This window comes from Vanellus vanellus, assembly GCF_965231255.1.
Source record: "Vanellus vanellus genome assembly, chromosome: 1".
Lineage (NCBI taxonomy): Eukaryota > Metazoa > Chordata > Aves > Charadriiformes > Charadriidae > Vanellus > Vanellus vanellus.
Window position 1 is genome coordinate 146,446,581 of NC_138905.1, and position 16,532 is coordinate 146,463,112.

Here is a 16,532-nt window from a genome sequence, read left to right on the forward strand (position 1 = left end):
TATCCAGCGTTGGCTAACCCAGATGGACAATTAACTGTGCTACAGACACAGAGCCAGCTCGACCCCAGATAGGTTTATCAATGCCACATAGCCACTGTTGCTGTTCTTCCCAAGGCTGTTTCAGACATTGCCTCTGCAAAGCAAATCCTGAGGCTGAATAGCATCAACTACAGGACCAAGGTCCTGGTATTATCTTGTTAGTAAGAGCAGACAGAAGTTTTTATTTAAACATATCCTTGTTTAATTTTTTAATCTATTGGGACATTTCACCATAAGAGATGTAGAATTAGGCTTCCAAAGACTCCTATAAATATAAAATTCTATAAAAATATATAAAATATCTAAATACAATTGTGCACATGCATAAGTTCCCTACAGAGGAAAGTCCTATGAAAGTTAAATTAAATTAACATCTTGTCATAGAAAAGTTAAAAATGTGCCACAGTATTTGACAGATGGAAGTCAGGAAAATAATTCAGGATGAACCAATTCTTACAGCAGCTGTCTGGACTTCTGCACGTCATAGAAAAGAGAGGGATGAACTATAGTTCCCAACCGAGTCAGCATGGTATAAGCAACAGTTTGCAAAAGTTTTCAAATGTTTTCTTTGATTTTAAATTGCGAGCCACAGAGATTAAGTACCTCAAGTACCACCAAAGACTACCTAGTTGAAAAGAACAAGCAGCAAGAGATAGCAATATGTATGGCTTTTCTGATGCCAGTTAGCTCTTCCTAAATTCTTCTACAGACCACAAATAAACAAAAGGAATGCAAACGTGTTTGTCAAGGAGCTGTTTATCCTATATGATTAAATCCTTTCACTCATGACTTCAAAGAAGAATGCAACATTATGGGGTTGGACTAACATGTTCTTACTTGTACTGTTTCACTAGAACTACAACTGAGATGCCAGCCAACATCATGGTAACATGTGCTACCTTTGTCTGCATTATACCTCAACGTAACGCTCAACACACACTCAAACAATTTTCCTGAATTGTTTGTATGTACTATTTAGCAACTTACTCCATCCTATAATGAAAATAAATGCATTGCATTTGATTACAGCGACTATAATTGAGTCCAAGTTGAATTAAAGCATTTAAATAACAAAAAAAATCAGAACTGCTGCAGGACAGTTCAGTCAAGCACTTGTCTGATCATGTACTGCTTTTAATATCTCTGTCTAGAATATATTTCTTTGAAGCTTTAACTCATGTGCCTCTTTCCCAAGAACGTCCTGAAGGATGGCACTACAGATGGCATCTACCGGCCCTGTGCTACTTACTTTGTCAGCTTATGCCAGGCAAAATGCACCTGTGGCGAAAGTGGCTCAACAAAGTAGGCAAATGCCTGGTATACGGAACAGCACACCTACCAAAGCTCAGCAAAACCTGCAAGGATGAGAAGACCGTTGATCTACAACTTCCTCATGTTGGGCTAACAATGCCGATTAAAACAACATATCAAACCAGTTTGAGTAACTTTCACAGGTGCACCTGACATCTGTCTTAAATGCTCAACAAATGTAACTAAGCACTAAATACTATTACTAAAAAGCCAGTTAGTTTCTGAATTGTTTTGGTTATCAGTGCTCCACAGCACACAGCAATGCCACAGGAAGCACCATGCTACAACAGACAACCTACACAAAAGGAGAGATTTTTTAAATACAAATACTACCAATACTCAAACATTTGCAGGAACTAGACCAGAGCCTAGAAAATGAACCCCATGAAACCACTTCGAAATTAAATGAGATATTTTAATGGAGTTTTTATGTGCACAACTAAGGTTCTGTTGAATAAACTGTTAAAAGAATTAAGACATCCTCTTATCTTCTTGAGCAAAATAGGAACCACTGTACCTAGTTGAGAATGACGTGTCCTGGTGTGAGGTAAAACAGAACTAATTTTCTGTTCGGCAATTTTACTTTGCAGTTAAGCCTCTTCTAACTAACTGAATTCTCTGAAATTACCAGTATATTGTTCAGACACTGTTCACTCCCAGAGTGATAAGACCTATGTTCATAGTTTATGTCAAGGAATGACATTTAGAGAGGCTCTTACTTGTACTTATTGCTGTAACAACCAAGGGCAGCTAACTTTGTTGTTTTCCCCGTTGGTGGGTCAGAAGTGGAAAAGTATAGAGGGGTTACACCTACGGGGAGAAGCGGACAGGACAGGTGACCCAAAACTGACCAACAGGGTATTCCATCCCATCTGCCTCATGCTCAGTATAAAAGCTGAAGGATCAAAGGGTCAGCTCTCTTTCTTCCATGGCTGGCATCCAAGCAGGACTCTGTCTGTTCATCTGCCTTTGATCCCAATCCATGCATTCCTGAATCCAGATCTGGAATCCAGTTCCCATCCATTGCCAAATCCAGTCTGGGACCTTCCCAGTGCCTGCAGTGATGTGATCATCATCCTGGGAGCTCCATATGGTTTTGTATATATTGTATATATTTCATTATTTTCTTTTTATTATTTTATTAAGGTAGTTTAGTTTTTCTCTAAACTCATAAGTTTCTCTCTCTCTCTTCCTCCTCTCCCAGAAGGGAGATACTCTGTCCTTCTCTGAAGGGAGAGAGCTCAAGCAGCATCTGTTGTTTGTTTCAGGAGCCAGTCCGGCCCAAACCACAACATGTGATCACTTATACATAACTCCATTTAACACCTTTTCAACTACTGGACTGCAACAACAGGTTTGACAAATTTTGAACTAGGTTTTGTTGGGTTTTTTTGCTCCCCTCTGTTAGTCTATGCCATACCAAGCATTATTGTATACCTAAATTCACCGCCTCACACAGTCGTAAGAAACAGTTCTCAGCCATTTACTTTGTTTCCATCAGCAATTAGTAAGAAAGCATAGGCAGAATTCCATTCCTACTTCATCTTAATGTTGACCTTTATACTACATATGGTTACATATGGCTCACAGACTCATTTTTACCATGCATTCCTGTCACAATATGGTCCTTTCGCTAGCACTTGAAGTATTACTGGTGAGATAATAAAGTAGGGAAGAAGCAAAATCCTTCACCTAGTCCTCAAACACAGTATTATTGTGAGAATTTCTGAGTTCGGTTTTCTTGTCTTAATAAACATTTGGAGCAGACTTAGTGACTCACACTTAAAACCAAAGCTACCTCTTTAACAAAGACATAACATATTCCTTTAGCTGTGTAAAAGGAACAATTAATCTATGTTACTGGAAAAATCCTACCTGTAGATTTTTATAATTACAGATTGCAATACAACTGCTTTGTCTTTTAGAAGCAACATAAAAAGCTCAGCTAAACAATTGCCAGGTGCCTTCCTGACACTTCTGAAACCAAGAGGCTGGCTTCAGATGAAACACACTGGAAAGGACATAAGGGAAACTATATTAATTGTCATCATGGAGTACATGTCTCAGCTTTCCTTAGAGCTTAGTGTAGCAAAAGACCTGGAGCAGACTTGCTCAGAAGGTGACAGGATTAGCAAAGCCTAGGCTGCAATGAGTCCAAAGCATACAACACTGGACATCTAAGAAGCTTCACTCTTTGAAACTAAACAAGATATGTCCAAGTGTTTCAACTTTACCATTTATTTATTTATATCTGCTCTTTCTACTTCCAAATACCATTCTCTAAACAATGATATGAACACATTTGGTTTATAGATCATCTCAACTGATGACTGAAAAGATACATTACGAAAGGCAGACTTGACGTACCCCTGAAAAAAATAGATATAAAGAAGTAGTGCCCCCCTCGTTGGCAACAGAGAGACCACAGATTACTTAGCACTCTTCCCCTTCAGCATCCCCAAAGTTAACCTTTTAAGTGAACACATGCATTGACTATGCATCTCCTCTCTTTTTTTTTTCCAAAGTAGGCTCATTTGCACTGTAGAAAATAAGGCACAGAAAAGCTTGCAAGGCTCTGTCAATCAACATAAAACACTACATCAAGAAGACGCTAAGCGATGTATAAAAGGGAATATAACGGAAACATTAGTAACAAGACATAGTGCAAATCCCCCTTTTTCTTCCCTCCCACCCGAAGCGACATATTGTAGACTTCCCCACCATCCGCGGGGCACAAAATCGAGGGACAGCACCCTAATTTACCAACAAATTTTATCGACAGCCTGCACCAGGTCTTACTTTTGGCTGGGAAGGTTACCGGCTGCGTTGGGCTCGGCTATCATTTCGGCTACATTATTTCGGCGGCGCAGGCAGCAAGCAAAGGTGGTGAGCACCGCTTCTGAGGCAACGTCAACAGGAGCGGTAGCGTTACAAAACTTAACGAAGCTTTGGCTCTTGTGGGCGAAACAGCAGCCAAAAGCTGTAAAGAAAAGAAAAAAAAAAAAAAAAAAAAAAAAAAAAAACAAACAAGAAGAGTTAATTCCAGGTAGGTCCCCCTAAAATTAAGTCAGGAAGTCACCCCGCAAAAACCAGGTCGCAAAAAGGGGATGCAACTCCGAGAGAGAGAAATTAATTCGAAGAGGAGAATTCGGAGGTGGGAGCGCCGCACCAGGCGGTAGCCCTGACGGGCCGGCGCGTACCGAGCCACCGGAGAGCCGCCCAGGGCCGCCCAGCCTCCCTACCTGACCCTCCTCCCGCTCGGGCAGACCGACCCCCACTCTCCCCAGCGGGGCCGCTTCAGGGGCATCGCCGCCGCAGCCGCCCCCGCCGTGCTGAGGGGACGTTAACGGGCTTCGGCGGGCCGGCCCGGGGCGCGGGGGACCCTCGCCCGCCCGTTGCACGCACGCACACAGCGGCGGGCCGCGGCCCGGACGGCGACAGCGACAGCGGCGGCAGCGGCGCGAGGAAGGAAGCGGGACGGTGCGCGCGGGGCGGGGCAGGGCCCGCCACTCACCTGTCCGGGGGACGCGCTCGCCAGGCCCGTGCGCGCGCCGACACCGCCCCCTGGCTTCCCCCGGCCCCGCGCGCACCTCCCTCCACTCCCACCCGCCCCCGCGCTGCGGCGGCCCGGACCCCCGGCTCTGGCCCGGCGTCAATCACGGCGGTCGCTGGCCGCCACTCGGCCTATCAGAGATGGGGGTGGCGGTCACGTGCCCCCACCGCCGCCGGTGGGCGGGGCGCCGGTGCCGTGGGGCTTCCGTAGCGGCCGGGGCGAGAGCGGAAAGACGCGCCTCGTAACGGTCCCTCCCCGCTGCCGTGCGCGCGGGAGGAGGGGGGGCGGCGGCGGCGGCGAGGAGCGGCGCGGCGCGGCGATGGGGCCCGGTTGCCTCTCGCAGTCGCTCCTGCTCCGCTGCCGGCGGGCGGCGGCGGTGGCGGCTCTCGGCATGGCCCGCTGCCGCCGCGGCGGGCCGCTGTCTGCCCGCCTGCTCAGCGCCGCCGTTGGCCTGCGGGCGCCTCAGCGGCCGCCTGACAGGGGCGAGCCACCGCGGGCTGGCGGCGGAGGGCCGTGGAAGGGGGTGGCGGGCGGCGGCCGGGATGAAGAAGAAGAAGAGGATGACGAGGTGGAGGAGGAAGATGTGGAGGAGCTGCTGGGCCCCTCTCCGCTGGCCCTGGGGCCCGGCGCGCAGCGCGTGGCCGTGGTGCAGCCGGCTGTCAAGTGGGGCCCCAAGAAGTCGCCGCTCACCACCGGTGCGTGGGGGCGGCGGGGAGGGGAGGGCTCCGCCGGCGGGGGTCGGGCCGGTTATCCCCCGCCACCACCACCGGTGGCCGCCAGCCAAGCCGCTGCCCGCCTCGCTTCCCGGTTTCCGCCTGTCGCAGACCTCCGCAGCCATCCGTTTAGGGAGTTAGCGCCGGGAGTGTGAAGTAGACCCGTTATTACAGTGGTAAAACGGCGAAATATAAACTATGAAAGTAGCTAAAGGGGCTGGGTCGGTGTTTTCTTTGAGAAGGCGGTGTTGGGGGCTGTTGGCAGATCGAGGCTTTGACTGGGGAGTCGTGCTGACTTTGGGCCTTGGACGGCAAAACACCTCCGGTGCAAGAGAGTGTTTAGCTTGCCTAAGGAAGCAGCCGGGTTTTCCCCTTATTAGCCGAATGTTAATAGCCTTCAACCATGCTGCCTGGCCAGGCACGGGTCCTTTAGCCTTGGGCTTACCCCGAAGTTGGCTGAAGAGCAGGAATACTCTCCTGTCCGTAGGAGAGCATGTGGTCAAGATGAAGTCTTGTGTAATGAAGTCCTCTCATGGACTCAAAGGAGTGCTTTTCTGTAGTTATTTAGGGATGATGCAGTTGCCAGTAATTCCTTTATAAGGACCTTAATTAGCATTGCTGTTCTTAGATTTCCCTCAGAAATCATTGTAGCTAGCTAATACGTTTATATTAATCATGCACGCTTAAGATGTATAATGAACTTGGTTTGATGGTGTTTCTCCAAACACTTCACTAATTACACAGTTGTAATAGAAAGGATTAAGTGTTTTGTAAGTTAGTTTTTACACATATATGTCAATTTGTGTACGATACTCCATCTTGTATTCAAGTTTATTATGCAATCACCCTGCTAATTATAGCGAATTGTGATCTTGTACAACAAAGTTTGTAACCTGTTCAGAATTTATATAAGCATTCCCATTTTACAACTGAAAAAAAAATATATATATGAAGGCCCCTTTCTGTCCAAACTTGCAGAAGAATAGCAGTGATCCCTTTCCATTTATTTAGGCCCTCCAGATGAAGAGCCTGAAGTCAGAACAGATGTTTTGGAATGATTGTTGAAACACCACAGGTACAAGAGAAAATCTGTGCGTTTTACAAGGAACACTAACAATATGAGGAGAAAGAGGATCATAGTTATCTTTAAAAATGTATTACCTTTTTGCATTAAGGTAATCTATTTAATATATTAATTATGTTTTGCTATCTAGAGAAACTTGACAAATCTGTTGAGGATCTTATTCCCATTTGGCAAATCAAAACTGGATCTACTGGTCTGATATACCCATGTAGTCTTAATGATTTCACTAAGTCCTCAGAAATCAGTGTTTGCCATGTAGATGTTAAAAAAAAAAAAAAAAAAAAAAAGTGACTGATGAACTGGAATACAGGATTGGAATCTGCTAGTTTTAGCAAGTCATAAATCAGTGCAGGTCCTTTATGAATAAGTACCAGTGAAGTTAGCAGCAGGATATGTCATATTAGTAATGCTTTAAATATTGCTGCACAACACCAAAGAATTAATCACGTGGGTTTGTGCTCATCTAAAATAACAGAATTTATTTTCCAACTAGTTATTTGTTTCACTTGTTGAGGCAAAAAGCTGGTAATTTCTTTGCTGACAATACAATTAAAAATTACTCTAAATCAACAACCACAGAAATAATTTGTACTGGCAGAAAGATGCTTTGTGTGCTAAAATTGCATCAACCTAGAAGTTTAATTATTCTGATTAGAGGCAAGACAGTTTGCTACTTGCGCTACTGGTTAAAATCAATACCCTAGCAGAATTTCAGTGTAGCTTAGTCTTTCCCTGTTCATGCACATACTGTAGTTATTGGAAATCTGAGCAAAGGTATTTTGGTATATTATAATCTCTTTTTTTTTATGTGTGTGTGTTCATAAAGCTGAATTACAGATTGCTGAGGCTGTTGCTCTTGTAGATACCCTTCCGAACTGGACGGTTTTAGATAAAATAATTATTCCTACAAAAAATCCTGACAAGAAGTTTGTTTTTGGCAAAGGAAACTTTCAGGCTTTGACAGGTAAGGACTGAGATTTTTCAGCACTGCATCGTTCTAAATGGAAAACTTCCGCAGCTGAACTGTTTAAGGATAGGTATGAAAGCTGAAGAGAGAGGGAACTTTGTCTATAATGCAGGTTTGCAAACAAACTACAAAGATTTTTTTTAAGGTTACAAAAGCAACACAGAATAGAAATAACGCATGCACACTGAAAATGTGTGAGGAAACTTAATCCCTGCGTTTATGTGGTTGACATAAGTGAAACTGGCAGCTGGTCTTGACATAGTACTGTATTAGTGCAAATACAACTGTTCTGTGAGTAAAGAATATGATGCCATTTGATATTTTACGAGCATTCTGCTCACTGCAAAATGGTTTTATATTCAGTATCTTTTAAAAAGAGAATTGACATTTAACACTGTATTTTGTAATGGTTCTCCATATTTTAGAAAAGATTAAAAAATTGCCCCATGTGACAGCTGTCTTCTTGAATGTGGAAAGAGTGTCTTCACTAACAAAGGTAATTAATATCAAATCATATTCTTTACATCAGTATTGTTCAGAAGCTATTGATGTTATGAGAAGTAGGGTCGGTTATGACTCTGGATTTGCAAATGGTAATATATGAAGCCACCTGGACTGAGTTTTGTTGTAAGGAAACTTAATTCCTATTGCATTTGTCCAGTTGATAAATGTCTTTCCAGCTCTTGTGCATGAAATTTTCCAGCAGCCTAAGAGCCGTTTATTGTAGACTCTGCTCCTGCATTTGCCACTGGCTCTACTTAAAATGTTGGAAAAGTTACTCAAAGTCTTTTTCACAAAATGGAGGTGATAACACAACTTTTGTTATGAAGAATGTCAACATTTTGGATTAGCTATATGCACAAGTTCCTAATACCTATATGGAGAGTGTATTTCCTGTAGTTATGTGGATGCCATATTGTATTTTGAATACAAGGTGGTAAATTCAGAGCAAGGTTATATTTGAACATTCCAAATATTTAAACTTTCATTCCTAACCCTTAAAAAGAAACCATATTTTAAATGGATGGATTAAGTTGAGGGGAGGAGCATGCTTTTTTTTAACACTGGCAGTAAAACAACTGGTGCGTGAGCTATAGATGCTCTTTGAAATGCTTACATAACCTGTAATAAATATTTTTTTGATTTTTTTACATGTACAGCATCATGCAGGGTGTAAAGTGCATACAAACTCTGCAAGCAGACATTAATGCTTTGCTGGTAGTTTCAGATGCTTTCCCTTATTTAAAATGAACAGAGGTGGTGAATATCTCTAGTAGTTTTCTCAAGAACTTCAATTTATTGATGAAATGGAATATGGAAATGTTTCATTTCAATTTCCTAGTTTTTATTCCTTAATTTAGGGTATGACTAGTTTCAGTTCTAGATTTGCTAAAAAAAAATTCGTTTTGCAAATCTAGTTCTTAGGAGCAATTTAACAGGGTTGATTCAAGAAAGTGTTTGAGAATGTGCATCAAGCAAAAGCATTCTGGATTTTAGAGGTGGCAGAGGGCATCTACTGCATAATTCAAGTGTCTTTTGCTGAATTAAAGCAAGACTGGGGTCTTTGGTTTTTTTTGGTTGGTTGGTTTTTGTTAAGTATTTTGTGAGAAGCTGATTATAAAGTAATTTTCCTGCTTTCTTCTTTTTCTATTTTTTTTTTCAATTTCAGTAATCTTTTTTCTTTTCCTCTGTTTTCCCTATTCTTTCACATACCGGCATTTCATAATTATTTTTTGCAAGGGCTTAAGCATTGAGATTCTTGATTCTGAGATATGCTGTAAGAGCTGTTGTCAGAACCCATTAAAGTCAATGGAAGGTTTCTCGCTGAATTTGATGGGCCTAGACATACAGTTCTACCTTCTAAACTCTCTTTTTCACCTTTCTTTGTGGTCAACCAAATTTTACCTTTGCATGCTCATAATCGTTACCCATACATTGAAATGGAATCCCAAGATCCTCAAGTGTCCATCAGCAAACTGTAACCATAGTGTTGTGTAGGAATTGATCTGCTGATGCTGTGAGGGACAGAATACATGTAAGTTATTTTGTCTTACATGGCTAAAGAAAGAACTAGAAGATGCCTGGGGCGTGAAAGTCTTTGACAGATACACAGTTGTACTTCACATTTTTCGTTGTAATGCCCGGACCAAAGAAGCAAAACTTCAAATAGCATTGGCTGAAATTCCACTTCTCAGGTACCTTGAGCTGTGTAAATCACATACTGATATTTACATATTTTAGTGGCTATTTCTTTACAGTAACAAAAATAGTAATACTGTACTGTAAATAAAAATGACGCTGTTTCAGTGCTTGCATAATATGCTCAGTGATTGATTAGAGCATAGAAATATTTGCTTTAATGTCATTGTTTTAAGCTTCTGCAGTGCTGACAGGCAAAACCAGAAAGTGTCTGATCCACAATCCTACAAGATACATTTCTCGTGAAAAGGTCCCAGTTCTTTCTAATGTGGAAGATGGATTGCAAGAATGTGTAGGAATGGGATATGTGTATCCCATATATAATATTGATGGGCTTAATAAGGAAAGCTATAAACAAGGAACATTAAAGGCATTAATTTGTTTCTGAATTTTCCATATTTCTACATTACATCGCCTAGAAATATTTGTACGTGGAAGTGGATGTAAGTTGCATGGATGTATCAGAGGCATCTTTGGCTCTCTGAAATTTCAGAATAGCCATTATAATTTGTTAAGAGTGTTGCATGATTTTTCAAACCACAGTTGAGGAGTCAGAAAAATCTGGATTTTCTTCGCGAGGCTTCTCGCCACGAGTGGGTTTTATTTAGAGCTCTGTCATTTAGTGGTTGTGTTTGTAGTATTAGAATATCACTACTACTTCACATTTGTTAGGCATTTTATGATAGCTTGATTAAAGAAAATTGCTTCTAATTAACTGTTACTCCACTGCCAGGTCAAATCTGAAAAATGAGGTGTCTCAGCTGGATCAGCAGAGAGGTGGATCGAGATACATCATGGGCTCAGGTAAAGTCTAAATATTCTTATGAATTAGAGGATTATTTTTTTTTCTCCATAGCCCTTAAACAAATTTAATTGCATCTTATTTTGTTTGGAGAGGCTGGAAGGAAAAACTGTTTGTGTTCTGCATCTAACTAAGTGAACGTACAAAAATTTATTGGAAAGTAACTTAAATAATAAAGTTTTGGTTTGTAGTAGTTCAGTAAGCAGCCATGGACAAAGTACTTGCTGCCACAGGGGTTTATCATAAGTGTACATGGTTATTCTAGAGTGCTTAGCATATGTTTTAATAATTACTTATCACTGACTCTTAGGCAACAATACATAGTTTTAGTTGCTTATCTATAACTTCATATGCCCTAGTGCTAACTCACTTGATTTCCAAATGCACAATGTCACTTGGTTTACTGTTTCTCTTGTAGACTGTTCTGTTAATTATTCATTTGTGGTTTTCAGGTGAAACATTCATGGAGACCCAGAATCGTGTCTTGAAAGAAAAAGAACTTAAAATTAGGAATGCCTTGGAGAAACTAAGAAGAAAAAGGTCTTTGCTTAGAACTCAGCGCAGAAAACGCGAGTTTCCGATTATCTCAGTAATGGGCTATACTAATTGTGGTAAGCAAAAACTCATGAAATTGTAGCACAAAAGAGCTTACAGTGTCTAATTTTTGATTAGAAACTGTAGCCAGAATCTCATTTCAGTGTGAATAGGCTTCATATTTTAATTAGTTTTTAAATTGTGTAATGAATATCTGTCAATTAGGATATAGTTAGGAAGCAAATGATGCTTGTTGTAGTTAGATTTTCCTTTTTCTTTTTTTTTTTTTTTTCTTCAATCTTGAAGACATGTTTTGGAGAAATGCCTAGCACCTATTATGCAAAAAAGATTTTATATATAGTGCTGAAGACGGTACTACTAGTATCCCTTATATGAATCTTTCTTACTTGATCGGAATGGGTAGAGAGGCAGGTAAAAGTACATGGGGTTTTAGGTCACTGGGAAGGCTTGAGGCATAGGCAGAAAGTTCAAGAGAGTTGGCAGCTGATTGGAGAAAAGTGCTTAAGAAGCACTGTAGCTTTTCATTAGTTGATGTATAGTGCTCCAAGATGTATTCATAAGAGATTTTACATAAAGCTAAAGTTTTTTTTGTTTGTTTGTTTGTTTTTTTTACTTGTATCTTACACAAGTGAATTCGTACACAAGGCATAAATAGGCTTTGGACTATACACTTTTTTCATGTTACATTGTCTTAAGACCATTTCATTTTCTTATTCAACAGCTTTGTAAAAACAAACTTACCTTGCACTAACTTTGTTATTGGTTATGTACTCAAAGATTTGGATTACGTTGTATGTTTTACTTAAATGTCATACTTCCATACTTTTAAAGCTGAAGATTCAACAAAATATATATATTACAATTTTAAACACATAATTGAAATACTTTAATGAGGGTATATACTGAGCATTTTAGTTTAATGACAGAATTCTGTGAAATATTCGTTGAGGTTAGATAAATGACTCTAGTATTATGTTCATGAGGAAATGCCCAATAAAAGCATAAACCTAATAAGCTACATATTACTAGTGCTGCTGTTTATTGTTGGATTTAACAAGTAAATACTGAATTGTTTTATTTGACAAGAGAACCACTGAGAAGTGCTTAAGAGTATGCTTCCTAACGCTGTCATGGCAGTGCCCTTCAGATGGTCGTAGAGGTGAGAGATGTGGGGAAGGTCACTTTGCAGGTCGGTTCAGTCTTTGAGCGTCTTGTGATCTCACAGCATAGCTTGCAGACCTGACCTTAAAGCCAATTCCAAGTTATAAAAGTGAAGACTGTCTTTGGATTTCCTAACACCATATAGATACCTAATCATAGGCTAGATTTAAATTAGTGAAATAGATCTGAAAAGATATGTTACATCAATACCACTCACCTGAGCTGTGCAAATTAAATTTTTATTTGGAACAAGCCATTAAAATCTTGTCCTTTTTTTCCTTAATTAGGAAAAACTACCTTGATCAAAGCCTTGACTGGCGAAGCAGGACTTCAACCCAGAGATCAGCTGTTTGCCACTCTTGATATTACAGCCCATGCTGGCTATCTGCCCTCGCATATGGCAGTTATTTATGTGGACACTATTGGGTTTCTGACTGATCTTCCACATAATCTGGTTGAGTCATTTTCAGCTACATTAGAAGAAGTGGTTTACTCAGTAAGTAGTTGATGATAAAAATTGAGAACTCAAATTAATTTCCTTTTAGATAATCCTCACCCCTTCAAAAAAGAGGAAGTTAATTGGCATGTTGTTCTTAGTGAAGTATCTGGCTGACTGTAGTATATAGTCTCCTAAGATAATGAGGTAAATATCTTACCATAAGCCAATTTTCTGGCACTTGAAATTATGCAGAATATGTAGATATGAAGAGATTTCAGAAAGGGTTTATTTGGAGTATGTGTACTTCTCCATGATATGTAAACCAGATAAATCAGATTTTGCTTATTAAACATATGAAAACCTAAACAGTGCACCAGAGTAAGTTCAGGCTAGCTTTCTGGAGAGTTAAAAATGAAATAGAGCCTCTGGAATGATCTGGTTTTAACTTTAAGGTAAACTATGGCACTAAAAGTGGGTGGTTGTGATGTGATGCGATGCAGGCAGCATGTAATAAACATAAATGCACTTTTCCAATAATTTTCTCATTAAAATTAGTTTCCCATGTTACAGCAAAGTATAAAGCTGCATATACGCAGACATTTAAACAAAAAGCCTGTACTGTCAAGGGTAATGGAATTTGGTGGTAGCTGAATGCCAGAATGCTTCTGAGGATTAGACTTCACCATGTAATAATAGGACTTTCAAAAACTGGCTGCAACTACCCTATTTGTCTCTTATTCTGAAGTGTTAAGTGAAAGGCAAGAAATTTACTTCTCAGTAATTTTCAGAAGTTTGAAGCCATATCTGGAGCAAAGATGACGAAACATTTTGAATGCAAATATTGAATTTGGTTGCCTGTTTTTTATCATGGAAAACATGATTGTGAATGTACTTGAAACTGGTAACTTTTGTATAAAGCTTTGTAAGTGAAGCACAGTAATAATAATAAATAAAATAATAAATAAGGATAAGGAGAATCTTCTGCATTTTGAATATAAAAATAGAATTACAAGTTACATGGGGGTGTTTTCCTCCATTTTTGAAACAGTTTTTCAGCCATGACTCTTCTAAAGCCTTTTTAGAGTTCACTCTTTTTTCTTCTCCAGTATTTTTTAAGCCTTATTGTTAAGCAGCCTTGGCTTTGAAAAATTAGATCAGTTATTATTTGAACTCTGAATTCTGTAACTAGCTTGATTGACAGGGTTTGTTTCAGGGTTGTTGGAGGCAATTCATACACACTGTGGAGTGAAAGACTAAGCTGCTACAGATTCTCTTCCATCATGATACAAAAATCAGTATTGGTTTAATACTGTTCTAGTAGTTCGTTTTACAGTGTTAACCTGCCAGTGTATTATCTAATGGACAGGAAAGTATTTCAATTGAATTACCAATGCAAAAATAGTATAAAATCTCTGCAACTTGTAACCGGTGTGTTTCATTAAGTAACTGTCTTGTATATTGATGCTTGCTAGGATCTGATAGTTCATGTGAGGGATATTACTCATCCAGAAACCGTCCTCCAGAAAGCAACTGTTCTGTCAGTTCTGAAGAATCTTAATCTTCCCAGCCATTTATTGGACTCAATGGTAGAAGTTCATAACAAAGTAGATTTGATAGAAAGGTAAGCAGGAGATGTGTATTTGAAGTGTATTTAAACATTTCTTATGTTCTGGAAGCTTTTAATTAGTAGCCTAGAAAAGAGCTCCCACACTTCTGAATACATTTAATAGTGTTTCTCAATCTTTTACATATGTAACTGTGGTCTTAAAAATAATTAATTCTCTTTTAATTACCAAAGAAATCACTTGACTCGTATAACAAGTGGCCTCTGTAGGAAGGTGCCATTATAAAGTAACACAGTTAAATTGTCTCTGTTTGGAATATTTTCACAACCTAATCTTCGTGAGTAAATGTGTTAGCAGTCGTTACCTTTCAGGTATAAACCCACTGAAGAAAATGCTTTACCCATTTCTGCTCTACATGGACATGGCTTAGAAGAGCTGAAAGAAGAAATAGAGAAAAAAATTTTGACAACAACAGGGAAGAAGATTCTGACAGTTAATGTCAACTTAGAAGGACCTCAGCTAAGGTAAATAATTTTGAATTGTAAGAAGGACTTGGAGAAATATGGAACTCGTAGTCTTGTATGTCTTAAAATTTCCAAATCATATCATACTAGTTTTAATCTGCGTTAAGGATTACAGGGATAATTATCAAAGATTTCTGACCTATTGAGAAAAAATAACCCCATTAGATACCCTAGAGTCTGTGAAGGACACTTTCAGAAGCAGAGTTCTGTGTGTTAGTACAATAAAACATGCCTCCTGAAAGACCATGCCACTGGTCCTGGAGCCAGATTTCTGATAAAAACACAAATCTGAAAGATTTACAAAAACACTATACCCTATTTTGAAACAGCAAATTAAAAGTTGAGTGAAGCACTTCATCTTAAAGTGTTAAATTACCTAGATTGGAACATGCTGACCTAAAGCAAAGATCACATTTTACATAGTAAAATGCTTTACCCGTTCCTGCTCTACATGGACATACCTTTAAGATGCTAATATGCTTTTACTTTGACAGTTGGCTGTATAAAGAAGCAACAGTTCAGGAAGTAGAAGTCATCCCTGAAGATGGCACAGCCAGGGTGAAGGTGATAATCGGCAATTCTGCTTTTGGAAGATACAAAAACCTCTTTCCTAACAGTAAGATTTTTGTGCCATAAAACTGCATCCTTTCTAGGTAAAGAAACTGACCTCATTAAGAGGATGTGAAATAGAGTTAATGACCTGTTAGCCTGGGTGTTGAAGAGTGTATTTCTTCCCCAGCTGATGTTTTTGATGCATTTTAGAAATGGACACTCCTTCAGAAAACTTCTGTTCGGAAACAGGAAGAGCTGTGAGCTTCATTCTGTCAGCAAGTGCAAGGACAGCACTAAATTTTTAACGTTAAAACAGTTGTTGGCTATAAGATGTGGACCTCAAACAAATGGAAATCACTGGATGGCATCTGAATTAACCTTCAGAAAAGTACTGAGTTTCTTATACAAATAAAGCTTTTTACGCTGTTTTTCAGAATATAATAGTATTTATTATATAGTTAAGGTGTCTCAGATGGTCCCTGGAAAATGAAAGCTAGTGAACAAAATGTTGTTGGCTCTGTGTAAATAATACAGATAGGTTCACGCATTCTGCTTGAATACATATTTAAGTAAAATAACTGCCATGTCTTATTGCAGTGAAGCAAAAAACCACAGGTTTGTATATTTAAGCAATAAAGTTAGCCGTGAACATCTTTTACCCGTACAGTTTTCTTGCCTACTGCAGTTTATCCACAATACCTACTACTGTGTCAGTTCTTAAAGAGAAAACATTTAAGTTAGAGCAAACCATGGATTTTGTGTGAAATTATTTCACAAAGAAAAAAAAAAAACAAAAACCTGATCCATTACCTGAGTTATGAATTACTACTGGGAACCAATAAAACAATCAGTATCACAGAATGGAGAAGCAAAACTCTTTCAGTCCGTATTACACAAAGAGATCAAGTTTTATTAGACAGAGAAACAAGCCACTTGAGGGTACAAAAGACAGAGAGGCAGAAAAACATTCTGAGTGTGTATAACGTAACACTTCATGCAGGTAGTGACTCTAAGAAAAAAAAAATCAAAACCACATTGACTGCTCAGTATGAAGTACATAGAGGTAAG

General features: G+C 39.7%; 2 protein-coding genes across 2 annotated transcripts in view; one reads left to right on the forward strand and one right to left on the reverse strand.

Moving 5' to 3' along the window:
* The window catches only part of LOC309677308 (cohesin subunit SA-2-like), a 62,969-nt gene extending 58,691 nt beyond the window's left edge, over positions 1–4,278 (reverse strand). Inside the window, exon 1 of the mRNA XM_082490091.1 lies at positions 4,150–4,278. Coding sequence (XP_082346217.1) covers positions 4,150–4,193 — 44 coding nt within the window. The 5' untranslated portion in view covers positions 4,194–4,278. The remainder of the gene's footprint in view (positions 1–4,149) is intronic.
* A 944-nt stretch (positions 4,279–5,222) lies between these two features.
* On the forward strand, positions 5,223–16,100 carry GTPBP6 (GTP binding protein 6 (putative); the record flags this gene model as incomplete). Its single annotated transcript, XM_082492322.1, has 10 exons — positions 5,223–5,598; positions 7,527–7,664; positions 8,093–8,163; positions 9,732–9,862; positions 10,600–10,670; positions 11,121–11,279; positions 12,672–12,880; positions 14,296–14,444; positions 14,760–14,912; positions 15,407–16,100. The coding sequence occupies 10 exons, from the start codon at positions 5,223–5,225 to the stop codon at positions 15,546–15,548; spliced, it is 1,599 nt and encodes a 532-aa protein (XP_082348448.1). The 3' UTR covers positions 15,549–16,100.
* Positions 16,101–16,532: the final 432 nt, after the last annotated feature.